Below are 27,193 nucleotides of genomic sequence, written 5' to 3'. Positions count from 1 at the left end.
ACAAAAAATAAGAGAAAATCTTTGGTCTCTTGGGGTAGGCAAAAACAAAATCTCAATTTGACACCAAAAACACATCTACTAAAGAAAAAATTAAAATTAAACTTAATCAAAATTTTAAATTGTGTTCTAAAAAAGACCATATTAAGAGGATGAAACACAAGCTATAGAGTAGGAGACAATATTTGAAAACCACATAGTTGACAAAATACCAGTATCCCAGTATCTGGGATATGTAAAGGACTTTCAAAACTCAGCAGTAATTTTTTTAAATCCAAATAGGAAATAGGTAAAAGACATGAAAAGACATTTCATCAAAGAGTATATACAGATGGCAAATGAATACAGGAAATATGTTCAACACCATTAATCACAAGAAATGCAAATTAAAGCTACAACGAGGTATAACTATACATCAGCAGAATGGCTAAAAGAAAATATAGTGACAGGCCGGGCACAGTGACTCACGCCTATAATCCCAGCACTTTGGGAGGCCAAGGAGGGTGGATCATGAGGTCAAGAGATATGGAGACCATCCTGGTCAACATGGTGAAACCGCATCTCTACTAAAAATACAAAAGTTAGCTGGGCATGGTGGCACATGCCTATAGTCCCAGCTACTCGGGAGTCTGAGGCAGGAGAATTGCTTGAACCCAGGAGACAGAGGTTGTGGTGAGCCGAGATCCTGCCATTGCACTCCAGCCTGGGCAACAAGAGCGAAACTCTGTCTCAAAAAGAAAAAAGAAAACATAGTGACAACACCAAATGCTGGTGAAGAAGCAGATAACCTGAATTACTCACACACTGCTGGAGAAAATGTAAAATGGTATAGACACTCTGACAAACGGCTTGGCAATTTCTTAACAAAGTAAGGCTATAACAATCATATGACCCATATGATACTGACTTCAGCTGACAAAACTGCATGGAGACTATACCACCATATCCTCACCAAGGCTGGAACCATGGCACATCATCAAGCCAGCACTTTTGTACTCATCTGTAGATGAAAGTCTTTAGCCAGGAAACTAGTGTATAAAGTCCAGAAGTGACTGCTCCATCAAGTGCACACATATCAAACACAAAAAAATCAAAAAAACAACATGCCACCAAAAAACAAAATGACAATTTTCTAATAACCAATCCAAAAGAAATGGAGATCTTTTAATTGTCAAAGAATTCAAAATACAGTCATATGTAACTTAACAACAGCATTCATTCTGAAAAATACATCGTTAGGTGATTTTGTCCTTGTGCAAGTATCACAGAGTGTACATACGTAAACCTATAGCCTACTACACACCTAGGCTATATGGTAGAGTCTGTAGCTCCAAAGTTACAAACCTGTACAGCATGTTACTGTACTGAATAGTATAGGCAACTGTAACACAATGGCAAGTATTTGCGCATGTAAACATATCTAAACATAGAAAAAGTACAGTAAAAATATAGTATTATAATCTTATGGGACTACCATCAGATATGTAGCCCATCATTAACCAAAACATTGTTATGAAGAGAATGATTCCATTTGGTTCAAGGAAGCCCCACCAAGCTACAACAGAACACAGATGGATGACTCAATGATATTAAAGAAAACAATACATGAACAAAACAAGAATGACAACAGAGTGATAAAAATCATTAAAAAGAAACAGAAATTCTGAAGCTGAGGAATACAATGAAATGCAAAATGAAATAGCGTATCAACATGAGATTTAATCAAGCAGAAGAATCTGTGAACTCAAAAACAGATAATTTGAAATTACTAATTACATTTAAAAGAATATTTAAAAAAAAAAAAAAGTAAAGTAAAGAAAGCCTACAGTACTTATGAAACACCATGAAGAGAACCCATCCTTGCCACTTTTATTCAATATACTACTGAAGTCCTACCCAAAGCAATTAGGCAAGAAAAAGAAATAAAGGCCATTCAAATTAGAAAGGAAGAAGTGAAACTGTCACTGTTTTCAGATAACACAATCTTATATACAGAAAATTACAGACTCTTTCCAAAACAAAAAAACTGTTAGAAACTAGTAAACAAATTTAATGAAGTTTCAGTATACAAAATCAGCATATAAAAATCAGTTGTGCTTCTATACACTAAAACATACTCTCTGAAAAAAGAAATTAAGAAAACAATCACATTAACAACAGTATCAAAAAGAAAAAAACATGGCAAAGCGTGGTGGTTCACGCCTGTAATCCCAGCACTTTGGGAGGCTGAGGCAGGTGGATCTTAAGGTCAGGAGATCGAGACCATCCTGGCCAACATGGTGAAACCCTGTCTCTAGTAAAAATACAAAAATTAGCTGGGCACGGTAATCCCAGCAACTTGGGAGACCGAGGCAGGAGAATCACCTGAACCCAGGAGGTGGAGGTTGCAGTGAGCTGAAATCACGCCACTACATTCCAGCCTGGGCAACAGAGCAAGACTCCATCTCAATAAAAATAAAAAAGAATAAAAATAAATAAATAAATATTTCTTTCATGTATTTGGTTAGAAATAAATCTGACCAAATTTAGATTTATTTCTTACCAAATACATGAAAGATCTATAACTGAAAACTATAAAACACTGATGAAAGAAATTAAAGACACAAATAACTGGAAAAGCAGCTCATGGATTAGAAGGATGGTTATTGCTAAAATATTCATATTACCCAAAGCAATCTACAGATGCAATGCAATCCCTATCAAAATTCTAATGGCATTTTTCACACAAAGGAAAAAAAAAGTCATAAAATTCATATGGAACCACAAAAGATTGTGAATAGCTAAAGTAATCTTAAGCAAGAAGAACAAAGCTGAAGCATCACACTTTCTGATTTCAAACCAGATTACAAAGCTGTAATAATCAAAACAGCACACTGGCATAAACACAGATAAACAGACCAATTGAACAGAATAGAGAACTCTGAAATAAACCCATACACAAATGGACAACTAGTTTTCAACAAAGATGCCAAGAATACACAATGTGCAAAGGAAAATCTCTTCAATAAATGTACCAATAAAACTAGATAGTTATATGTGGAAGAATAAAATTGGAACCTTATCTTATGTCATACACAAAAATCAACTCAAAATGGATTAAACTTAATCATAAGACCTGAAATCACAAAACTAGGAAAAAAAAAAAAAAGGAAAAAACTCCTTGAAATTGGTCTTGTCCATGATTTTATAATCTCATTTATATGTTATTTCAATTTATAGAACCAGAATGAGAACCATATTCAACAATTCAAAATAATGTACCAGGGATATCTGGAGCAATCAAAAGAGACCCCAAATATTCACAAAGCTGTCATTATGTTCTATCAGGTTTAGGATTACTTGAGATTCTAAGACTGAGTGTGGTGACCGAGACCTGTAACCCTAGTGCTTTGTAAGGCTGAGACACGAGGATGCTTGAACCCAGGTGTTCAAGACCAGCCTGGCATAACAGCAAGACCCTATATGTACACAATGTTTTTAAATTAGCCAAGCATGTTAGGTACACACCTGTAGTCCTAGCTACTTGGGAGGCTGAGGCAGGAGAATCACTTGAGCCCAGGGATTCGAGGCTGCAGTGAGCTATGATCACACCACTGTACTCCATGCTGGATGACAAAGCAAGATGTGGTCACTTAAAAAATAAAAATACTCTAAATCTACTCAAAGGTTAAAAAAAAAAATCATGCCATACTATGGCAGTGAACAAACCTTCCATAACTCCTGCCTGCCCCTGTAATTTGTTGCTGACCTAGTCATTTGGTAAAACTATCACCTTCACTACAACCAACACAAAACTCCACAATACATCACCCTACTCTACTATACCCCACTCTTATTCATAACCCTTATTCAACAGACCCATCTGTGGTTTCAAATAAACCAAACTGGAAAAAGAAAAAAGGTCTTTATCATAAATGGTATATAAAGTATAACAAAATAGATACCTGTGGTTAATAAATGTTGCTATACAGGACATTTATTCAACAAGCAAACTTAAGAGTTTCAAAATAATAAATGGCCTAAAAATCTGCTATGCTAGCTTACATGCAACTTTCAAATTAATCAAAGATCCCATACAGAATCAGCATGAATAGTCACATACTTTTATTTAATTATTAGTTCCATCCAAGTTACAGGTTATTTTTCAACTTACACATAATTATTAAGATATAGCCAAAAAACAACAACAACCAAAAAAGCAGTCCCAAATACCATCCATAAATGTATTCATTAGGTCATATATTACTTACATTATTTCTTAAATTTGGGGACATATTTCTAGAATTCTCAAAGTATGAAACATCCGTCTCAAAAAAATTACAGTCTGTCAGTACCAATTTTTTCATAGAGCCATCCTTCTTAAAGAACTGCTGTATTCCTGCTTCATTCTGAACTACTGCTATCAGGTCTTCTCAGACTTCATTTATCTTCACCTTGGAATATCTTTATATTATTCATGTGTTGGATCTCACATTTCCTCAATCCCAACTTATTATCTTTGTTGGGATAGTCTTTGTTTTGATGGTACACATCTTCCAGTGGCCTCCTAAGAATATGTGCATGAGAGATGTGAGACCATATATTACAGAAAATGTCTTTACTATGATTTTACACTTGATTAATATCTGGATGCTCACTGCAACCTCTGCCTTTTGGGTTCAAGTGATCCTCTCACCTCAGGCTTGTAAGTAGCTGGGATTACAGGCACATGCCACCATGTCCAGTTAATTTCTGCATTTTTAGAAGAGATGGTTTTTGCCATGTTGGTCAGGCTGGTCTTAAACTCCTGGCCTGAAGTGATCTACCCGCCTCAGCCTTCCAAAGTTCTGGGATTATAGGCGTGAGCCACTGTTCCTGGTTTTTTTTTTTTTAGACAGGGTCTTGCTCTGTTACCCAGGCTGGAGCACAGTGGCATGATCTTTGTTCACTGCAACCTTCACCTCCTGGGCTCAAGCCATCCTCAGCCTCCCAAGTAGCTGGAACTACAGGTGTGCACCACCACCAACTAATTTTTGTATTTTTTGTAGAGACAGGTATCACTGTGTTAGCCATGCTGGTCTTGACCTGAGCTCAAGCAATCCACATGCCTCAGCCTCCCAAAGTGCTGGGATTACAGGCATGAGTCACTGTGCCCAGCCAGATCAACATTTTTTAATATGTAAATACACTTATTCTTATTTTCTTATTTCTTATTTTCAAGAGACTAGTTTCCATTACTTTGTACTATAATATCATGTATTTACTTGTTCAGTTATTCATTCATTTATTCAGTGCCGTTGTGCCAGGGGCTATAATAAGCACTATGGAAAATATGCACAATATGGTCCACACACTGTTCAATGGAAAAGGCAACAAATTGACACATATAAATAATTACAATGAAATATAAATGCTGTTAAAGCAGTATTCAAGAGACCATATTTCTATAGTCTCAAATCAAATACAGACCTATCTATATTTGATTCGCTGATATCTAATGAATCACAAAAATACAGTATCAACTTGTGCTTTATTATACTCTTATTTCTATAATAATTTCTAAAAATGGGGGGAAAGAGAGCTTAATTATCATGACAATAAAACAATGTGTTAGTACTTTCATATATCATTTGATATGGTTTGGCTGTGTCCCCACCCAAATCTCATCTTGAATTGTAGCTCCCATAATTCCCACATGTGGTGGGAGTGACACAGTGGGAGGTAACTGAATCATAGGGACAAGTCTTTCCCCTGCTGTTCTTATGACAGTGAATATGTCTCACAAGATCTGATGGTTTTATGAAGGCGAGGTCCAATGCACATCCTCTCATCTGCCACCATGTAAAATGTGATTCTGCTCTTCATTCGCCTTCTGCCATGATTGTGAGGTCTTCCCAGCCATGTGGAATTGTGAGTCAATTACACCTCTTTTTCTTTATAAATAACCTAGTCTCAGGTATATCTTTATTAGCAGTGTGAGAACAGATTAATACATCATCAAAACCAGAAATCTACCTAAAAATATATTTAATATTCTCAAATCTAATTTCAAATCAGTAATTAGTGTGAGAAGTCATTACATCCGTTGAAACCAAAATGAAAAAGATCTTTACCCCACCCAGTTAGAAATGTTTCCACTGACTGACTTTACGGTAACTGTTCTATGTCCCATAGTCTGTACACCCTCCAACCCACCAAACCACCTGCCTCCATTCATCCTCATGTGCAATAAAAGTAAAGTAAATGCAACAACTCAAGGAAACATCCAGATGGAAAAAGAATTAATTACACCATCTATATGTTTAATGGGGGCCTCAAGAGCTTTTGGTGATTCCCTGAAGACCACTATTCCAGTTTTCTTCATACTATATTCTTTTCAACCAACAAAACTTAGTGTATCTCTAGTGAAAGTGGTGTGTAACAAAGTATAGAAACTTAAAGCAGTGCCATTTAAACTGCAGTACCGTGAACTGGTTGCTACTAGCTGGCCATAAAAGAAAGCAAGACAAGTATCAAAACGTTAGCAGTGAAGAGACCACAAGGTTGATATACATTCTGGCACATTCTCCTTACTGTTTGCTTACTAGCACGTCTTCAGACAGACCACACTGAGATCACAACCCTAAGACAAACACATGTCAAGTAACTATTAATAGAAGAGAAAAAAACAGAAAGTAACACAAAAAAGATTAACCATAGAAGCAAATGTAAAGAATTAAAAAGGACTGGAGGAAACAGATTAATAACCCAACTCTATAGTACCTTAAAGTAGGGTTACACAAAATGCAGGACAGCACATTTGTCGGATAAGCCTACAAAATTATTCGCCATATAATTTTGGCATGCAAAATAATATCAGTTGCTGTTACTTTACTCCAAACTCAAAATAAAGTTCTTTAAGGAAAAAATAATGTATTATTAATTTTTAAAGCCAAGATAAAATTTGTGTCTAAGGCAAAGATACTGGAGTTTGGCACACATTTGCAGTAATCCAAAGAAAAGTTGAACAATTCAAGCTCTTATGGCTCCTAATGTATTAATATTTCTATGAAACTCCATGTTACTATTTTGTCAATGTTTATTACTCCTGTCTCCTGAGGTTAATGTTTTTTAATGCATTTAAAGATAAAATACAATGGTTGTACTCTTTTGATACCAATAATCTAAAGTGAGAGTTTATATATAGTAGCAAGGAAATTAGATTTGTAGAGCTAATAAACAAGTGATATATTCAAAATGTCCTTTTTCCAGTAGTAATTTATAATAAATTCATAAAGTGACAGGTATACTTAAATATCTATATATCATAGAAAACAACATTCTCTACAAATTTACAAGAATAAAATAATATTATAAAAATATTTTCTAGTATGATACTATTCTACTAGGGAAATCAAAATTTGATTTTCAATAACATAAACTTCTAATTACTTAAAATACAATTAGTGAGAGAACTTTTTTTAACTTTTTCCAGAGATCAAATAATTACATTAATATGAATATCCTTATTATAGTATTTATCAAATTCTTATTATAAATTGCCTCTGTCTACAAATGTCTTTCCTATTAGACAACATTCTTTAATAGCTAAATGCAGAGTTATCTCTTTCTCTAACTTTTAGCAGAGTGTCCGACAATCAGATGACATTGAATTGATACCTGATGAATGGGTAAATGTGGTGGAGAGATCTGTTTTAATGATAGCCATGCATGTCTAAATCTCACAGCTGGGTTTCTTTGCAACATGAAGTATCCCCTAGGCATCCAAGCTTAAAGGTTATAAGCTTCCTCTAGATACCCATTAAGAAAGTCCTAGAATTTTCATTGGCTACCTTTAACCTAAATTTTACAAATTATTTTCTTTGGTGTCTTATATCTTCCTTTGTCTCAAAGTAAAGATGTAAAACAGAACTGATGTTTGGAAAAGAAATCAATAAGATGTTCAGAGCTGAGCTACTAAGAACCAAGATAGAGGATTTGGAAGTTAAGGACACAGAGGAATTACTAAATTTGAGTGACACTGTAAAAGAGGAAGTGACTGAACTTGGGAATTGATTTTCTGTTCAAAGAGTCCAAAAGGTATCAAAGATTACCCTCAAGATGTGAAATTTAAAGAAAAGGAAGAAAACAGCATGCCTGTGATAGTGAGAAAGTTAGGTAGTAAAATAACTCAAAGGAGAAGGCAGTAAGTTCTTTACATAATATAGTGAGTTTGAAGGGCACCACAGGACATGAATTAGAAATGCCATGACAATGGATATAGAAAGATAGATAAAAGAAAAACCCCATAGAAAATGATATAAAATGGCTCTTAGACTTCACTTACAAATAGTAAGAGAAATACAAATGAAAACTATTCAGGATACCATTTTTTACATTTTAGGTAAGAGAAAATACAAAAGCTTAAAAACAATATGAGAGCCAGGAATATAGGGAAAATAAGTACCTTCTTGTATTTTCTGGTGGAAGTATAAGTTGATACAACTCCTAAACTCAGTGATTTCATAATCTCTATCACAACTGCCACTGTATCTTTTGATGCAGTATTTATCTACTAAAGTATAACAAAGTACTCCAAAATTTAGCAGTTTAAAACAACAAACATTGAGAGATGATGACTGAAGAGCTCTTCTGATCCACTCTCCAGTGAAACTGGTGAAAATGATAAACAACAACAACCACTTAAAGCCTCTAAAAATGGTTCTAAGATCAAACAGCAAATGAAGAAACATCTATCCAAGAAAATCTATAAGTAAGTATGAAAGTCAATGTTTGTGGTGTCTAAACCAAAACCACTCCCTCCTTCCACCTTTCCAGCTCAGCATGGTGTAGACTCCATTCAAGACAGCTGCAGCCAAGAACACAGGGCTCCCTCTTCCTCCTGTTCCCAGTGGAGGGTTTTCTTCCCAGGAAGAAGAGGATATCAACAATTCTCATCCTGCCCCCAGCTAATTGTTGCTGAGGCCAAGACCAACCCAAGTGCAATTGAGTGGTGGGGACTTCTTTCTTCTGCCCAGCTCCAAATTATGGAATATAGATTCTACTTTGGGTGTAGCATATTGAGACCCCAGCTTGCGATGCAAGGGTTTCATGCCAGGAAAGGCAAGCCAAGAGAACCTTAGGCTGTGGCCTCCCTTCCACTAAGCAATCAGCTCCTAGAGTAGGGGGTCACTCAAAGAGACGCATAATGTTCACATCCTCAACTCCACAGGCCTGACTCAGAGATTTCCTCAAAAGGAAAAAGCATTATGTCAAACAAGGCCTAATTTCTTCCCAAAGAAACTGACTTCATTTGCAACACAGTGTAAAGAAATGCAAGCTTAGAAGTTCTAGTCAGAATAGACCATATGTCGGCCATAAAACACATCTCAATAAATTTGAATGCAATGGAACAAAATCAAAAATCAAAATCAAAATTGGAAAGCTGAGAAACTCACAAATATGCAGAAATTAAACAACACACTGTAAGCAACAGGTCAAAGAGGACATCACTCTGAGATTAGTGAAAATAAAAACACAAAGTATAAAAACGTATGAAATGTAGCTAAAGCAGTGCTAAGATGGAAGGGTACAGCCATAAATGCCTGTATCAAGAAAGTAGAACAGTCTCAAGTCAATAACACTGGAAAAATAAAAGCAAACTAAACCTAAAGCAAGCAGAATGAGGGAAATAATAAAAATTAGCGGAGAAATTAATAAAATAGAGAAAAGAAAAACAGAAGAAAAAAAAATACAGCCAAAAGCTGATTCTTCAAAAAGATCAACAAAATTGACAAACCTTTAGCTAGGTTGATCACAAGAAACAGAAGGCTAAAATTATCAGAATCAGAAATAAAAAAGGGGATATTACTACCAATCTTTAAAAAAAAATTTAAGGAATACTATGAACAACTATACCCAGCAAATTAGATATCCTAGAATAAATGTAAAAATTCTTAGAAAGCCACAAACTACCAAAACTGACTCAAGAAAAAATAGAGAATCTGAATCAACCTTTAAGAAGAAAATGAAAAAGCCCAGTCAAATCAATACTTCGAATTAACTTTCACATTGGGAAAATGCTCTTTTCTCTTTTTTCCTCCTCTTACCCCACCCCTTTCTATATCTTCACCATGCTTCTCATTCTTTAAATAACTGAAATGGTTGGAATCAGAAGTGTTTCAAATTTTGGATTTCAGAATATTTTCATATACATAAATGAGGTATCTTGGGAATGGGAACCAAGCCTAAACGCAAAATTGATTTATGTTTAACAAACATCTTACATAGCCTGAAGATAGTTTTAATCAATACTTAATAATTGTGTGCATAAAACAAAGTTTGTGAATATTGATCCCTCAGAAAGCAAAAGTGTCACTATCTCAGCAACCCATGTGAACAACCTGTGGTTGCTTTGCATGGCCATCCTTCCTGAATCTGAATTTATGTACTACTGATATGCAATCATTTTCTTATACTTATTTACATGTAACTACTTAGTAAAAAATATGACATACATGTCTCACATGCTTGGCAAAGACAATTATCATTGTAGCAGACTTTCCTCAGCCTTTATGTTCTCTTTAGGCCTCAAATGACTGGAAGAAGACCACCCACATTGGAGATGGCAGTCCACTTTACTCAGTTCATCAATTTAAATGCTAATCTCTTCCAGAAGCACTGCCGCAGACACATCCAAAACTAATGTTTATCCAAATAACTGGGCATCCCATGGCCCAGTCAAATCAATACTTAAAATTAACTTTCACATTGGGGAAATGCTCTTTTCTCTTCTTTCCTCCTCTTACCCCACCCCTTTTTCTCTACCTTCACCACGCTTCAATCTTATCATTCTTTAAATAACTTCTCACTCAGGAAAGTACATGAAATTTTTGTAAAAAGTAATGGCATTAGCAAAGGATAATCCTGAAGCCTCTCTAATGGAAAAAGATAAATCATTACTAATATTTGGTACATATTGATTGTTATCAGCAAATATATTAGGCTATAGTTTTGAAACATGGTAAGTCATGACACCAACTAAAGCATGAGGATTCAGGCCAAATAGTGTCAGAAAAACGGTCTTCTCAAAACATGCTGGCTAAGTTGCTCAATGAGCAACACTAACACTCAACCCAGATCCCAATATGTTTTGTTGCATTCTCCTTTCCTTCTTTATTTTCTGTTGAAGAGAGAGTAGGCAGTGTTATTACTAATATTATTTGTTGTAGTATCCACTTCAGCCTCTAGTATCTTTCCACATAGTGTGATATCAGTTCTACATAATTACAAATTTAAATACAACTTTGTGCCTAGCGACATTAATTGCTGCTTTACACAATTACATTGCTTCCTAAAGAATTAAGTCCATAGGCTAGTTAATATACAGTGCTTTCAATTCTATTTTATTATTTGAATTATAAATCATTCTGAATATAACTTTTTTTTGAGACAAAGTCTCACTCTGTTGCCAGGTGGGAGTACAGTGGCACTATCTTAGCTCACTGCAATCTCTGCCTCCCAGATTCAAGTGATTCTCCTGCCTCAGCCTCCCAAGTAGCTGGGATTACAGGCATGCACCACCACACCCAGCTTATTTTTGTATATTTACGAGAGATGGGGTTTCACCATGTTGGCCAGGATGGTCTCAATCTCCTGACTTCGTGATCTGCCCACCTTGGCCTCCCAAAGTGCTGCGATTACAGGCACGAGCCACTGTACCCAGCCTGAAATAACTTTTATATGCACTGGGAAACTAAAAAATTTGCATGATTTGCTTTATTGTAATATTTGCTGTATTACAGTGGTCTGGAACTGAAGCTGTAATATCTCCATGGTAAGCCTTATAAATAGTAGCATCTAAAAAGATTATTTTTGCCAAAATATCAAAAATGAATCTGAATAAGCTTCTAGTTCTAACTACAAGCTTATGGCAACTACAGTGTACACAGTACTACAATAAGCCAGATTTGGGGAAACTCTACAGAATAAAAAACCCAAGTTATTACAAAAATACACTGCAAAGAAAAAAAAAGACTAATAGAAAGGCAGAAGAGAAAAAAAATGAACATATATATTTAGCAAGTAGACTATGCATGTTTGATCCTCCTAGGAACAAACCAACTTTTTTTTTAAAAAGGTACTAGACAATCCGAGAAATGTGAAAACAAACTGGATATTTCATTATAATAGGGAATAATTATAGAATTCTAAGTATGATGATGATATCAAGGTTTTGTTAAAAGACCCCTTATCTTTTAGAGATAGTCAGTCCTTATTCATGGATTCAGAACTTGTAAACTGGCGTCCTCAATAAAATTTGTTAACATGAAACTCAATAATTGTAGCACTACTGTAGTCATTTGCAGGCACACAAAAAGTGGCAAAAAATTTGAGTCACACAACCTACATGTTTCCAACTGATGTCAAATAAGGTAACACTCTGCTTCTGCTCTTATACTATAAACACAAATGTCCTTACCACATTTGTCACACACATTTTGGTACTGGTTTTGATGATTTCACTCCTTCAAATGATCATCAAGCATAGTGCTGAAGTGTTGGCTACTGTTCCTAACTTGTAAGATGGTTGTGACATGTCTTAAGGAGAAAACAGTGTGTTAAATAAGCTTTGTTCAGGCCATGAGTTATAGTGTTGTTGGTCATTAGTTCAATGTCAATAAATCAACAATATCTGAAGTATCTTTAAACAGAAACACACATAAAATGAGACTATGTGTTGATCAGTTAACAAAATTGTTGTGATCAGAGGCTCACAGGAACCTAACCCCTTATTTCCTCTAAAAGCAATAGATCAGTGTTAGCTAATTTAGTATTTATAGTGACTATATAGAACATTACTGTTAATAACTAGAATTGTCTGTAAACACTAAAGTAATTGTAGGTAAAATAGCATGATAGCTAGGATTTGCTTCAAAATACATTAGTAGTAGAAGGAAAGAGAGGTTTATAGATGAAATTAGATAGGCTGTGTGTTGATAATTATTCACGGTGAGTGATGGGTATACATACACGATCACTGAATAATGTATTCTCTCTTTGCATCTAATTAAAATTTTTCCATAATAAAAAGTAAAGCATATACACACAACACATAGAGTACAGTAGTATAATTCTTTAATTAGGCAAGGATTATTCTTTTCATTTCAGGATGTTTAGCAATCTCAGCCTCTGTTCATTAGGTCGGTAGCACAACTGGTTGAAACCAATGATACAGGCAAAACTTTATCTAAAAAGCCATTCATCACAGCATTATTATACTATTTTTAAAAATAATCCTAATGTACAATAAAATTACAGTGGTTAAATATAAATACGTTATATCTAAATAATAGAATACACTGTAACCCTAAAAATGATAAAATTTTTTCTGAGATAATGAACTAACAACACAACACTGACAACCCCAAGTCACACCACGTTAAATAAATCCTTATCAGCATGGGAAACAAGAGAAGCAGCCATAAATGAACTATAAATTTCACAAATATCTTAAAAACAGAAGCATAGACTCATAGAGACAAACAAACCAAAGGAAAAATTAATCCAAAACCTAAATAGAAGTCTACAGTAGAAGATACTGTTTTTCGTGGAAGAGGCCCCAGAAAGGCTAGAAGTACCCAATTAGTAAGTAGAGACAGCAGAAGCCCACAGAAATCAAGACAATTAATTAAGAAACCATTTACCAAAAAAGCTGAGCCTCCCACTCATCCATGTTCAGAACAGCTACCTGCAGCATTTGCCTATATCAAATGCCCAAAAAAGCTTTCAAAACAACCATTTGCCTGGCAAAGGTCCCTACTCTGAATGTTGGGAAAGCAACAGAATTAGAAAAGGGCCTGACAGTTAAAGGACCTAACTCTCATTCACTACATACTTTTCAGGAAAGCCTGTGAATAGGTCTCTCCCCAGGCCTTACAAAAAGCCCATAGGCAATCCCTACATTCAAAGGAGAAACCTTCTGGTAAACAGATATACAAAAAACAAAGCAAACCCATATGAGCAATATACGTATATAAAGCAATGCAGTGAAGGTTCATCATACATTTGAAGAAAATCAACAGCATCAAAGAGAAAGGTGAGAAAATTTTTTTTAATTTAAAAAAGAGAAAGACTAGGAAGAACAAACAAGTTACCCAACAGAAAACAAAGATAATTCAAGAAACAGAAAATAACTTAAAAATTATAATCAGAAAGATTAAAAAGTTATTCTGTTAAAGGAAGCTGTTTTGGAAAAGGAAAAATCAAGTAAGTAATTTCTTAGAAGTAAAAACTTGATTTCTAAAATTTAAAAATTCAAAAGTGAGACAATCTTCATCCATTTGGGCTACTATAACAAAATACCTTAGATTGGGTAATTCATAAACAACAGAAATGTATTGCTCACAGTTCTGGAGGCTGAAAAGTCCAAGATCAAGGCACCAGCAGATTTGGTGTCTGGTGAGGGGTCTGTTCCTTGTAGATGACACCATCTGTATCCTCGCATGGCAGAAGAAGGGGGAGGCTCCTTAAACCCCTTTATAAGGGCATTAATCCCACTGATGAAGGCAGAGCCCTCATAATGTAATCACTTCCAAAAGGTCTCATCTCTTAATATTATCACATTGGCTATTAGGGGCCAACATATGAATTTTGGGGAGACATCAACATTCAGATCACAGCATAGAACAAACAGAAGAATTCCACTTATTGAAGCAACAAAAATTAGGAAGGCCATTCAGGAGCTACAACGAAAGATAAAAAGATGGAAAACATGAGATAACAGAGAAAGAGAAAAGAAGGTTAAATCCGTAAGATCCAACTTCTAAAAGAATGTTAAAACAAATAATACAATGAAGACAAAATATGAGAACATTTTCTCAATCAAAAGAAAATCTTAAGTTTTCAGATGGAAAGGCCCACCAAAGGTTGAGAAAGATAAATTTTCAAAGGGTCCAAATAAACAGATGATGTTGAGATTTTACAATAATAGTGCATCTAAAGAGAAAACCCTACACGCTTCAAGCAAGTATCTAGGAAGAAACAAGAATCACACTGATGGGCTCTTTGGTAGCATTATATGCTAGAATTAGATAACAGAACTATGCTTTCAAAAATCCAAGGCAAACTACATGGACATAAAATATTATGTTCAGCTTAAGTGCCAACTAAGCACAGGGCAAAAGAAAGATATTTTCAGTCATATAGGAGTCAGAAAATGTACCATCCTTTCTGAGAAAACAAATACTTGAAAAAATAATCTGACAAAAAAGAAAAGGATGTTTTGGCATCCTAGAAACTGTGGAATAAGTTCAGCTGCACAACGAAAAGAAAACCTATGATGACAACTGTAAGTAGGTTTAGAAAGTCATTTGTCCAAATCCATACCATAAGCCAAAGAGAACAAGGAAAATGTCCTCAGCCTAGTATACAAACATCTGACAAAGAACACAGGCATTCTTTATAAGAAAAAGTAAAGAGAAGGACAATGAACATAGACATTCTTTATAAGAAAAAGTAAAGAGAAGGGCAATGAGAAATTCCAAGGAGGAAATGCTGTCCAGGAAGTCCATGGTTTAAAAATTAAACAGACCTAAATGGATCACAATTTGGATAATTAATGGACTATACAGAAAGATAATCTATTTGACCTTGATATTTAGAATATTACTTTTAACAGACATAGGTTGAATACTTGGCATATCATTTGCACTTCTCAATGGATGTGACCATACTACATGGTTCTCTTGGAAATATTTACATAGTTGTAAAATTATAAATGCCAATTATAGTTTCCAATTTCAAAATTAAACTCAAAATCCAAAGTATCTCACAATGTAACCTACAGACATCAAAATTACCTGGAAACACTATTTTAAACTTTATTTTAAACCTAGATCACCCCTAGAGATTCAGTATATCAGGTGAAAGTCCCAGAAATCTTCATTTAATAAATTCTCCAAGTATAACTTGTGCACACTAAATTTTGACTCATAGTTATAAAGCAGTAATCTTGTCAACAAAAGACTTTTGAGTATCTATCTCTAATATGCAGTATGTACATTTATTTATAAATTGTATGTTATATGAATATATACTTTGTATATTACATGAAAAATAGACATTGGAAAGGATAAGGAAGATGACCTAACAATAATTTAATATCTGCTTCTGTTTAACCAAGAGGAAAGTAAAAATTATAGATAGGTTTAGAAAGTTTTAAAAAATAACAAAAAGAGGAGAGTATAAAAAATGAATCACAGAATGATAATTGAAGTCCCAAGGCTTCTTTAGAAGGCTTATTCTACTTAAAAAACAGGGAGTCTGAGAATTATTCATTTAATCTCAAAAATGATTGAGGAAATAAGAAGGGTACTTCAACAAAAGACTAAATTCTGATCATTAGAGGAAAAAAATGATTGATGAATTAGACATACAAGCAACATGAGAACAAACTGATTATACTATTTTAAGTGTTCATAATAACCAAAGATGGTAAAATTAGACATACTCAGGCATGTATTACAGATTTTTAACAAGTCAAATTCCAGACAACACTGGAATGATCCAGGACTAGAGACTACAAAGGTGAATATAGTTCAAGTAATAAAAAATGATATTCAGATTATATGATCATCATTTTAATTTTTAAAAAAAGAAAAGGAAAAGGTATCCATATGCTTAGCTTCTCATTTAACAGGTATAATGAAATCCGTGTAACAGGAAAGCAAGTGTTTTAATTGCTGTGCTAAGTGTCATGGGACTACTGTATACCAAATGTTTGATACAGAGAACCAGCATCATTCCACTGTTTCTAATGACCCAGGAGAGGCCCAATAATCTACAGTTAAATGACTGGGCATCCCCTACAGGATAATATGGAGTGCTAAGTAAAATCCCTCAACCTATTCCTGAACACTTACTCTACACTGGCAAGGTCATCCTAGGTATTCAATTGCATACTGCAATTATCTTAGGGGGAAACTGAGTCACATCTATTAAGTTCCCTATAGAGGCAGTCTATGGAGTAAAAAGTCAAACAACAGGGACTTTGCCAATCTTTAAAGTTGAGCTATAACAGTTCACCACACACACACACACACACACACACACACACACACACACACACACACACAGAGTATTAAAGACATAGTTTTATCTCGTAGCAACACACTCTCCAAATATGTCAGAATATGAATAGGAAACAGGGCCTACCTTGATTTGGTGAACTGGCACCCTTTATAATAAATCCAACAATTTTAATTTTTGGCTCCACATTTATTTAGAAATGAAATGAATCTCTTTGGGAAATTAATGACAAGTATTAACTTTAATAATGAAGAGAAACAAACTCAACACACCAAATACTCATGAAAAAATAATTTGAGAGCTCACCTTTCCACAACCAAACTGACCACTTGTGTGAGATCTGGGTTTGTCACCTGGAGACGTTTCCACAAAGACCATACAAATTCTTTATCAGCCTTAAAGAAATAAGAGAGACTTCAGATGCATTGCCTTGTAGTGATGGCAAAGATATTACATTAAATTTTAAAATAAAAATAAATTACTTGACCCCTAGTTCTATAACTACATCAATTGAATTTTTTTTAAGTATGGGGGAAAGCTTTATTTTAAAAAATTTTTACACAGATAATCCACATTCACTTTTACTATTTCTATTACCAATATTTGGGGATGCAACTGTTGAAATGCTAAATATCTAGTTAAATTTGCTCTAAAAGGAAACTTCCCTCCAGCTGCTGCTCCATTTATCAGCTCCCCTTTTAGCAAAACTTCTTGAAAGAGTTGCCTGGGCCGGGCACAGTGGCTCATGCCTGTAATCTCAGTACTTTGGGAGGCCAAGGCAAGAGGATCAACTGAGGTCGGGAGTCTGAGACCAGCCTGGTCGACATGGTGAAATCCCATCTCTACTAAAAATACAAAAGATAGCCAAGCATAGTGGTGCATGCCTGTAATCCTAGCTACTCGGAAGGCTGAGGCAGGAGAATCACTTGAGTCCAGGAGGTGGAGGTTGCCACTGCAAGGTTGCCAAGATCATGATGCCCATTGCACTCCACCCTGGACAACAAGAGAACTCCATTCCAGAAAAAAAAACAGACTTGTCGGCAATTACTATGTCCATTTCCTATCTCCTGTTCACTCTATAATGGTTCCCAGTAAGATTTTTCTCCCTACCATTATGCTAAAATCATTTTTCAAGGTCCTCTATATTGCCAAATCTAAACAATGGGTAGTTTCCGTACTTATTACCGAGGTTAGTTGTTATTAACCCTGGCTGACAGGAATCCCTTTTGGGGAGCTTTTAAAAAATAGGGATGAATTAGAGATTCTGATTAATTGGTCTTAGGTTACATCCAAGCATCAGTATGTTTTAAACGTGTCTCAGGTGAATCAGTGCACTCTAGGTTGTGAACCACTACCCTAGGTGACCTCATATCAGGCCCATGTTTTTAAATACCAGCTCTACACTGAGACTCCCACATTTCTATCTAGAGCCATTTCCTCTACTCTTAGGTCCAGACTTACATCTCCAATTGAATATTCAATAATTCCACTTCAAAGCCTAATAGGTATCTTAAATTAAACTTATCCAAAATAAAATTATTGGTTCCTTACCCTCTCACAAACCTGCCCTTCTCCCTCCTAGAAATTGATACCACCATCTATTTGTTTATTCAAAGATCTAAAACAGGGGTGTCTAATCTTTTGGCTACCCTAGGTCACATTAGAAGAATTATCTTGGGCCACATATAAAATACACTAACAATAGTTAATGAGCTAAAAAAATTTGCAAAAACAATATCATAATGTTTTAAGAAAGTTTACAAATTTGTGTTAGGCCACATTCAAAGCCAACCTGGGCAGCATGTGGCCCGTGGGCCAGGGGTTAGGTTGATCTAAAACCTAGGAGTCAATCTTGGTTATTCTTTTCTCCTCACACTTCATAACCAAATCATCAATAAACTCTACTGTCCTTATCTACATTATAGGGAAATTCTGACCACTCTCACTACTTCTACCACTATCACCCTATACAAGTCAATTTCTTCTCTTGCCCAGCTCTCTATCATGGTCTCACAGCCTTACAACTCAAAACTCTCCAGTAAGTTTCCATCAGATTAGGAAACTAATCCAAACTCTGTGTCAAGGCTACAAGACTCCACACAACCTGGCCTATATACACCACCCCAACCTCATCTGTCACTTTCTTCCTTAGTCACAGACTTTCTTACTCTACTTGCTCTACTTGAACCAGGGCCTGTGCACATATGGTATCACCTGTCAAATATTCATATAGATTATTCCCTCACTTTATTCAAGTCTTTGCTTAAATAATATCTCAAGTGAATTCTTCCCTGACTACAACAGCCACCAAACCCCCTCCAAGTCTCTAGCAACCCCTTTTCCCATTTTAATCTTTTTTTCACAACACATTTGATAATCCTGTATGTTCAGTTATTTGGTTTTACTTGTGTGGCAGGTATCTCAACTTCTCTCTGTCTCTATCATTCATTCTCTCTTTTTAGTTACAGAAACAATTTTGTCCAACTAACAGACAGCCTCTCTTGCCTTATGGGTTATGTGACTAAGTTCTGCCAATAAAATATAAGCGTTGTTGGAAACTTAAAGGACATCTTAAAATTAGACTTGTGTCTACCCACTATTAGAAATATTCTTCCCAGTCTGTTGTTGCTTATTTATGATGATTTTTTTTTAAAAAGTAAGTTATTAATTTTACATACTCAAATTTATCCACCTTTTCCATTATGGCTTATGGATTTTAAGTACTAGTTAGAAAAGCCTCCTCTATTTCAAGATTAGAAATGTATTTATCCATTTCTTCTTCTGGAATTTTTGTTTTTTAAATATTTTTAATTGACATTAAAAATGCATATACTTATGGCATACAACATAATGTTTTGATTATGTATACATTTTAGAATGGTTAAATAAAGCTAATTAATATAACCATTACGGCTGGCACAGTGAGTCCCATCTTTGTGAGGCTAAAATGGGAGATCATTTGAGTCCAGGAGTTTGACACTAGCCTGAGCAACACAGTGAGATCCCCATTGCTACAAAAAACTAAAAATTAGCTAGCTGTAGTGGAATACGCCTGTAGTCCCAGCTACTCAGGAGGCTGAGGGTAGGAGGATTGCTGAGTTCAGGAGATCAGGCTACAGAGAGCAATGACTGTGCAACTCCACCACAGCCTCAGTGACAGACCAAGACCCTGTCTCAAAAAAACAAAGAAAAAAACATAACCATTACCTCATATACTCATCAATTTTTTGTGATAACATTTAAAATCTATTCTCTTAGTAATTTTCAAGTACACAGCCTATTGTTATTAACTATACCACCATGCTGTACAGTAAGGCTCGTGATACGAAAAAAAGTAAATTCTTTTGTGAACAATAAAATGCTACAAATGGATTGTGGAACTATGTTATGTATGAGTATTGTGAATTTTTTATTAAATGTTATATTATGTTCAATTTGGATTGTACCTAGAATTACTAAAACTCCTTCATATATAAAAATAAAGTCCCCCCCAAAAAAACACAGAGCTAGTTTCCAAACTGTTCCAAATATTAATACAAGAAAACTATTGTCAATCACTCATATTCTCTTTATATTTTCCCTATCTTCAGGCGCTTAAAGATGTTCTTTTTAAGTAATAAAAATTAAAACCTTGGCCAGATGCAGCTCATGCCTGTAAGGCTGAGATGGAGGAATGGCTTAAGTCCAGAAGTTCGAGACCAACCTAGGCAACACAGGGAGACAGAGACTCCATCTCTATAAAATATACAAAAATCAGCGTAGCATGGTGGCACACATCTGTAGTCCCAGCTACTCTGGGGACTGAGGTGGGTGGATCCTTTGAGCCCAGGACGTCAACTATGCAATAACCCATGATTACACCATTGTACTCCAGTTTGGGTAACAGAGGGAGACTGTCACAAATAAAATGAGAACAAAAAATAAAAACCTATTAAGATTACTTATTATAATTTTTTTTTTTTTTTTGAGATACAGTCTCACTCTGTCACCCACGCTGGTGTGCAATGGCATGATCTCAGCTTACTACAACATTTGCTTCCCAGGTTCAAGCAACTCTCCGGCCTCAGCCTCTCAAGTAGCTGGGATTACAGGTGCATGCCACCACACCCTGCTAATTTTTATATTTTAATAAAGACAGGGTTTCACCATGTTGGCCAAGCTAGTCTTGAACTCCTGACCTCAGGTGATCTACCTGCCTCGGCCTCCCAAAGTACTATCATAAAATTCTTTATTCTCACTATAGAACTTCCAAACAGAATTAAATAATAATTTTTAAAAATTAAAAAATAAAATGGCTGAGTACAGTGGCTCACACCTGTAATCCCAGCACTTTGGGAGGCCAAAGCAGGCAGATCATGAGGTCAGGAGATCGAGACCATCCTGGTCAACATGGTGAAACCCCGCCACTACCAAAATACAAAAAATTAGCCAGGTGTGGTGGTGTGTGCCTATAGTCCCAGCTATTTGGGAGGCTGAGGCAGCGGAATCACTTGAACCTGGGAGGCGGAAGTTGCAATAAACCGAAATTGTGATTGCGCCACTGCACTCCAGCCTGGTGACAGAGCAAAAATCTGTCTCAAAATAATAATGAAATAATAATAATGATTCTTACTCCTTTTCACAAAGTATATTAAACTCAGGCTATGAAACAGCTGACTAAATACTAGGTGACTTAGGTCTAAATTTCCTTGGAGGTGGATTGGTTTTCTCTTTCATCAACTGGCACGGAAATAGGTACCATCCACACAAACACAGACACCCAAAATTGCCATTTTTCATTGGGTACCTAGTCTCACGAGAAATAATTTAGTGTTAGCAGTATATTAGGCCCTCAATTGACCTCTGCTGGAGGAATGAACTGAACAAACACTTGAAACTGTTTCCTAAATCTAAACAAATAATTTGGTCATCAGAGCTCAGGGCAAACCATGTCAAGAGTTTACTTACAAAATATGGCACCAAGTAGCCACTTAGTAAATTATTAGCATGAAAAATGATTTCAGAAAAAGACTCGCCAAGGAGAATACAACTACAAACAACTGGAGGAATTAATTATACAGTAAGTTATCAAATTTGTTTTTGTGAATGAAGTTTCAACACACCTAAATTTCTAACATAACATATAACTGGCTGACTTTTCTGATCATACATAATTCCAACATCACCTGCTTCAAAAGTTAGTTTCATCATTAAAGTTGATGAGCTTTAATGATGAAACTAATTTATCTCATATTTCATTTAAATACCCTAAACAATTTTGTTCCTAAAACTTGCTTATAGGTTTAATAAATATCCTGGTACCAAAAAATAACCTTTATAAACACTATATAAACACAGTATTACTCTAGGTAAACAAAACACTTTTTCTCATCTGACTCTATAAATGGTGATGAATGTGCACATACACATGCCCTAGCATCCTTTAACACAAACAGAACACATTCTTGAAGCATATAATCAAAATTAAAAGTGTAGTGGAGTAAGGTTCTAAATTAGTGAAATAGCGCATAAATGTCATGGATGCAAAATTACCCTTTGGAACACCCTTGAAAAATTCCTTAGGAAAAAGCTACATTTGGAAGCTAACCTATTTGGAAGCTAACCTACTATACTGAGTAAGTCAAATACAGACAGCTTTTCTTCCCTCATTGAAATTAATCATTTTCTTCAGATAAGCATTATTTACAGTGTTCACTTGCTAATCTAGGGGCTGTATTTTTTTAAGTTTAATTAGATAATACAATCACATAGAATGGGATGAGATGCTGATATTAAGAGAAACATTTGATTGCTTTCTATTACACGCTTATTCTGAGGCATTCCAGTTATGTAGAATGGTATGGGGAATTACTCAAACTTCACCAAACACATATCATTGAATTCCCGTAAGTTGAATGTGAAAGCAAAACAAATTAAATGAAGCTACTACTTATGACCATGGACTAATTAGCAGTGCTTGTTTTCCCAAACTGAATGTTTCAAGCATTGTTGAGTTCTGAAATTAATTTACAACTGGACAGGATTTTTTTAAAGGAATAGAACTGAAAAACTATCAGCAGACATAGTGTGAGTGTATGTATTCTTTCTGAAAACACATGTATTTGTGTGTGTGCACTTACTAGGTTGAGATACAAAATTTTCATGGTGCGAGATACTGCCTACAATTGTATAAGAGTATTAATATTGCAAATTCTAAGAAATCATCATTCTAGGCTATTACAAGCATCTCTGTATTCTTACATTTGCCAAGAGTATTTCAATCATTTTCCTAGTCCATGTTTGGAGCCACATTTGGCTCCATGTAAAAATGTGGTACCATGTTTGGAGCTACAGTCTTAAAAAATATTAAGTATTTGAGGGAAGACGTTCACCGGGCTGTTTCCAACACACTGACTTCCTTAACTAAGTCACTGGTAAAAAGTAAGTATCTTAGCTCATTAGCCAGCTAAAGGCCTAACTATGCAGGGAGCCAGAGGTAGGAGGAAAGAGTGTTGAAAATATCTTAGATTAGGACTCAGAGTATCAAAGGCCTTTATAATGAGTTCACATCTTAAAACTCGCCAAAGGGTGAGGTCTGCACATGACAAATGCTTCAGCTCATTGTTGTCATTTACTCATCTTTTTGTTCCTTACCCAACGAAGAAAAGAAAAATGGGAAAAATGAAAAGAGGGCACCACATAAAGTGGCCCAACCTGGTTTAACCAAAGGCATAATCAATTTGAAGATGGTCCAATTTTTACAGCCTTCAGTCAGCAAGGATCTATAAAACGGGCAAAAAAATCCAACAGAACAAACTCTAAGAGAATGAATTTCATGAATCGTTTTATTAAGCTGATGACACTATTCACAAAGTTACTTTGGTGTTCAGCAGTTCCTAATTGGTTTCTACCTTGAAGACAGAGTGACTTAAAGATACACTGTTGAGTGAGTTCCCAACATCCAATCTCCCAACCCTATCTAAAGGTTCTGGTAAAATCAGAAGAGATGATAGTAAGGATGCAAAACTAAAGGAAAATTCAATCTCTTTGAACATTAGTACAGTCAAGTCCATCCTTACAAAAACTCTACAAACAGGAAAGTAATGCTAATGCAATTGATTTAGCAAATGCTTTTCACTGGCAAGATCACATGAAAATGGGATTTCTCACTCAAGGACCGCATTTTTACTATAGTTGGTTAATAAACAAGTACCAACTATTATCTGTTAAGTTCCCAGCTCGGAGACTTTCTAAACGTGACTGGTCTGTGTTTAAAACTTCAGTTTGGCTGGGTAAAAACAAAGGCAAGTTTTGGTTTGAAATTTTAAAAACACGCTCCTTCAACAATGGATTTTACTTTAACAAGTGTTTACTTTCCTGTTCATTTCACCTAGTGGATTGCACGCCACTCCTGGGCCCCAAGCAGACATCAGCTACAGTTACCAAGAACTTGGGCTTTGGGGAAAGGGGAGGGGATGTGGCTGAGCGTATCCAAGCCGCCAAAACCAAACCCGGGCTCCGAAGCGAAGCCTGTCTGGCCACTGTTCAGAAAGGGGCACGGTCAGGGGTCGGGGAGCGGGGCGCAACCGCGTCCCTCCAGACCCCGGCTGCAGGCGGAGCGGGGTGTGGAACCGCGAGGGAGCGTCGCAGGGCGGGGCTGGGTAGGTCCCAAGGCAGAGGGAGAAGGGAGCGCCTCCCTACGGGTCCCGGTCCCGCTGTGACGGGGAAAGGCCGGCGGCGAGAGTCCTCGATACCTGACACAGGGCCAACTCCTCCTTTAGGCTGCTCAGCTCTTCCTCCAGCAGCTGCGTCCGGGTCACCATCACCTCCTCTACCGAGATGCCCTCTAGCCCCCTGGACCCCATGGGCGCGCTGAGGAGGGGAGCATGAGCCGGAGCTGCCCCCCTAGGCCCTTGCCGGCACCCTGACCCTTCTTCGCCCAGCCAGATTATATCACTTTTGTCTGCGACCACCTCCCGCGCTGCGCCGGCAAGACCCGAGGCCTCGCTGCGCACTGCGTGTACCTCAGCTCCCCGCCCAACACGTGGGGACCTGGGGCCCAACTGTCGCGGTGGGGGCGGAGGAGGCGGTGAGGGAGGCGAACGCGCAGCCATGGCTGCAGCTGCTAACGGGTCAAGTTCCTTCTCAGAAACTCCACCTCCCTTTTCCCAACCAGAAGCCCGGAATGCAGAGCCGCGCATGCGCGAGTCTTTTCCCGCCTTGGCCCGCGGCGTCTCGTGTTCTCCGGCCCTGGCCGGCTTCCCGCTGGCCTTGCGCCCGTCGCGAGCGTTGGGATACGCACGCGCTGTGGCCCGAAAGGGTGAGGCGGGTCCGCCGGGCGAGCCATCCGGACGGGCTGTGCCTGAGTCCTTGGCTAGGATTGCCTAGATTTCCCGCCCACCTGAAGCCCTCTCCGCCCGTTACACCCCACCTCTTAAAGCCTTCCTTGACTAGCCCCCAGCCCCAAATGATCCTTAACTGTGAAATCTCCCTTCTTCAAGGCCCCTGCCAACACGTGTGTCACGTTTCATTGACCGCCCTGGAGTGTCAGTTACACGGTTAATCTCGCCAACGCTGTTGTAAGCTCCTTGAGGATCAAGGAATAAGTTTTACACTTAAGTGTTTTCTTCACACCCCTTGGCAAAACTGCTTTAGCGCAGCTGACATCCAGCTGACTAATGTCAAGGAGACGTGGAAAGCCTTGTGCTGAGCTGGGACTATCAAGCAGGTTTCCCACTTGAATGATGATCCTTTGTACACCCTTTGTCTTTTGTTTTGCAAGAGTCATGATTTCCTTTGAGTTGTTTTTATGTCAGCTTCTTTATGTGTTGGCTCGATTTCAGAGAGAGCGGAGCCCACACTGCTGAACAGTTCGGGTCCTTGGAAGCAGTTTGAAATCAGTAATTTGGAGTGTGGTTGAAGAAACAAGATCTACTTTATCTTTTCTTCTTTTTTCTTTTTTTCTTCTGGCTTTCTTTTTAAACTTCAAATAGGCAATAATCTTCTCTTTCTTTGTCCTTCAAATACCTTCTTACTATTGATAAGATTAGTAAGGAGATGCATATTGAGCTGGCAGAATATTCCTGAAAGCTAGAACTGCCCTCTTCTGCAGAAAGGGTTCCATAATACTTGGGGAGAGCTGAGATGGAGGTTGAGGGACTGTAGAAATAGAGAGATGACCACTTTATTGACTTCATTTAATCAAAAAATTACCATCTCTACATGAGATTCTAGTCAGGGTGCCAAAAGACACCCTTCCAATTAGAATCCTGCCAAGGCAAGCAAGGTAAGTGGACTTCCTTCTCACTGAGGGTGAATTCCTCACAAAAATTTATAAAAGTATACATTAGAATAAGTATGTTTATAAGCCGTGTCTTAGAACTCACTAACCTACTGAACATTTGTCATATGCTGAGTCCAGTACTAAGCACTTTTCATATACGAACTCATTCAATTCATATGTCACCTTCAATTAGATATTATCTATCTCCATTTTTTACTAGGGAGGAAACACTTGTGTGGTTACTGTAACTTCCCTGAAGCTCCACGTCTGTTATTAGAAAAGCCAGGATTTGAATTCACTGAATTCCACTTAACTCTGAAAATGTGTACATTGATGTCTACCCCGACTCCACACCTATGACTTGAAAAACGGCATTGGCCGGGCACCGTGGCTAACACCTGTAATCCCAGCACTTTGGGAGGCCTTGGCAGGAGGATCACGAGGTCAGGAATTTAAGACCAGCCTGGTCAATATGGTGAAACCCAGTTTCTACTAAAAAATACAAAAATTAGCCAGGCGTGGTGGTGTATGACTACTCAGGAGGCTGAGGCAGGAGAGTCGCTTGAACCTGGGAGGGGAAGATTGCAGTGAGCCGAGATCCTACCACTGACTCCAGCCTGGGCAACAGACCGAGACTCTGTCTCAAAAAAAAGAAAGAAAGAACTACCATTCGGCCTTCATAGCCTATGAGATTTGACTGGTGACTGGGAAGTCTAACCACATAAGTTACATGTTTGGCCTCAAATCAGTATTAATGCACATTTTTAATTGCTATATGTCATTCACTCCAAAGGACATCATTTCACCTGATCATAAAAAGATTATTTTGAAAAGCAGTGAAATCTCTTCTGTTATGCACAAGCCATTTAAAATGGCTACAAATAGGCC

General features: G+C 36.9%; 1 protein-coding gene across 7 annotated transcripts in view; it reads right to left on the bottom strand.

Annotated features, from left to right (window-relative positions):
- CNTLN (centlein) overlaps positions 1-25,226 on the bottom strand; it is a 338,923-nt gene extending 313,697 nt beyond the window's left edge. For 4 of the 7 annotated variants that reach the window (XM_017545932.2, XM_017545931.2, XM_017545933.2 and 1 more), the window contains exons 1-2: positions 24,777-25,217; positions 17,350-17,438 (exon numbers count right to left, since the gene is read on the bottom strand). In XM_017545932.2, coding sequence (XP_017401421.1) covers positions 17,350-17,438; positions 24,777-25,136 — 449 coding nt within the window. In that variant the 5' untranslated portion in view covers positions 25,137-25,217. Of the gene's footprint in view, positions 1-17,349; positions 17,439-24,776 lie in introns of all 7 variants that reach the window. The other 3 variants (XR_005202994.1, XM_017545934.2, XM_017545930.2) reach the window with 3 other exon arrangements.
- Positions 25,227-27,193: the final 1,967 nt, after the last annotated feature.

Source organism: Cebus imitator, unplaced genomic scaffold (genome assembly GCF_001604975.1).
Source record: "Cebus imitator isolate Cc_AM_T3 unplaced genomic scaffold, Cebus_imitator-1.0 Scaffold183, whole genome shotgun sequence".
Classification (NCBI taxonomy): domain Eukaryota; kingdom Metazoa; phylum Chordata; class Mammalia; order Primates; family Cebidae; genus Cebus; species Cebus imitator.
Note: the sequence above shows the minus strand (reverse complement) of the source record. Positions and strands in the feature narration are given on the sequence as shown.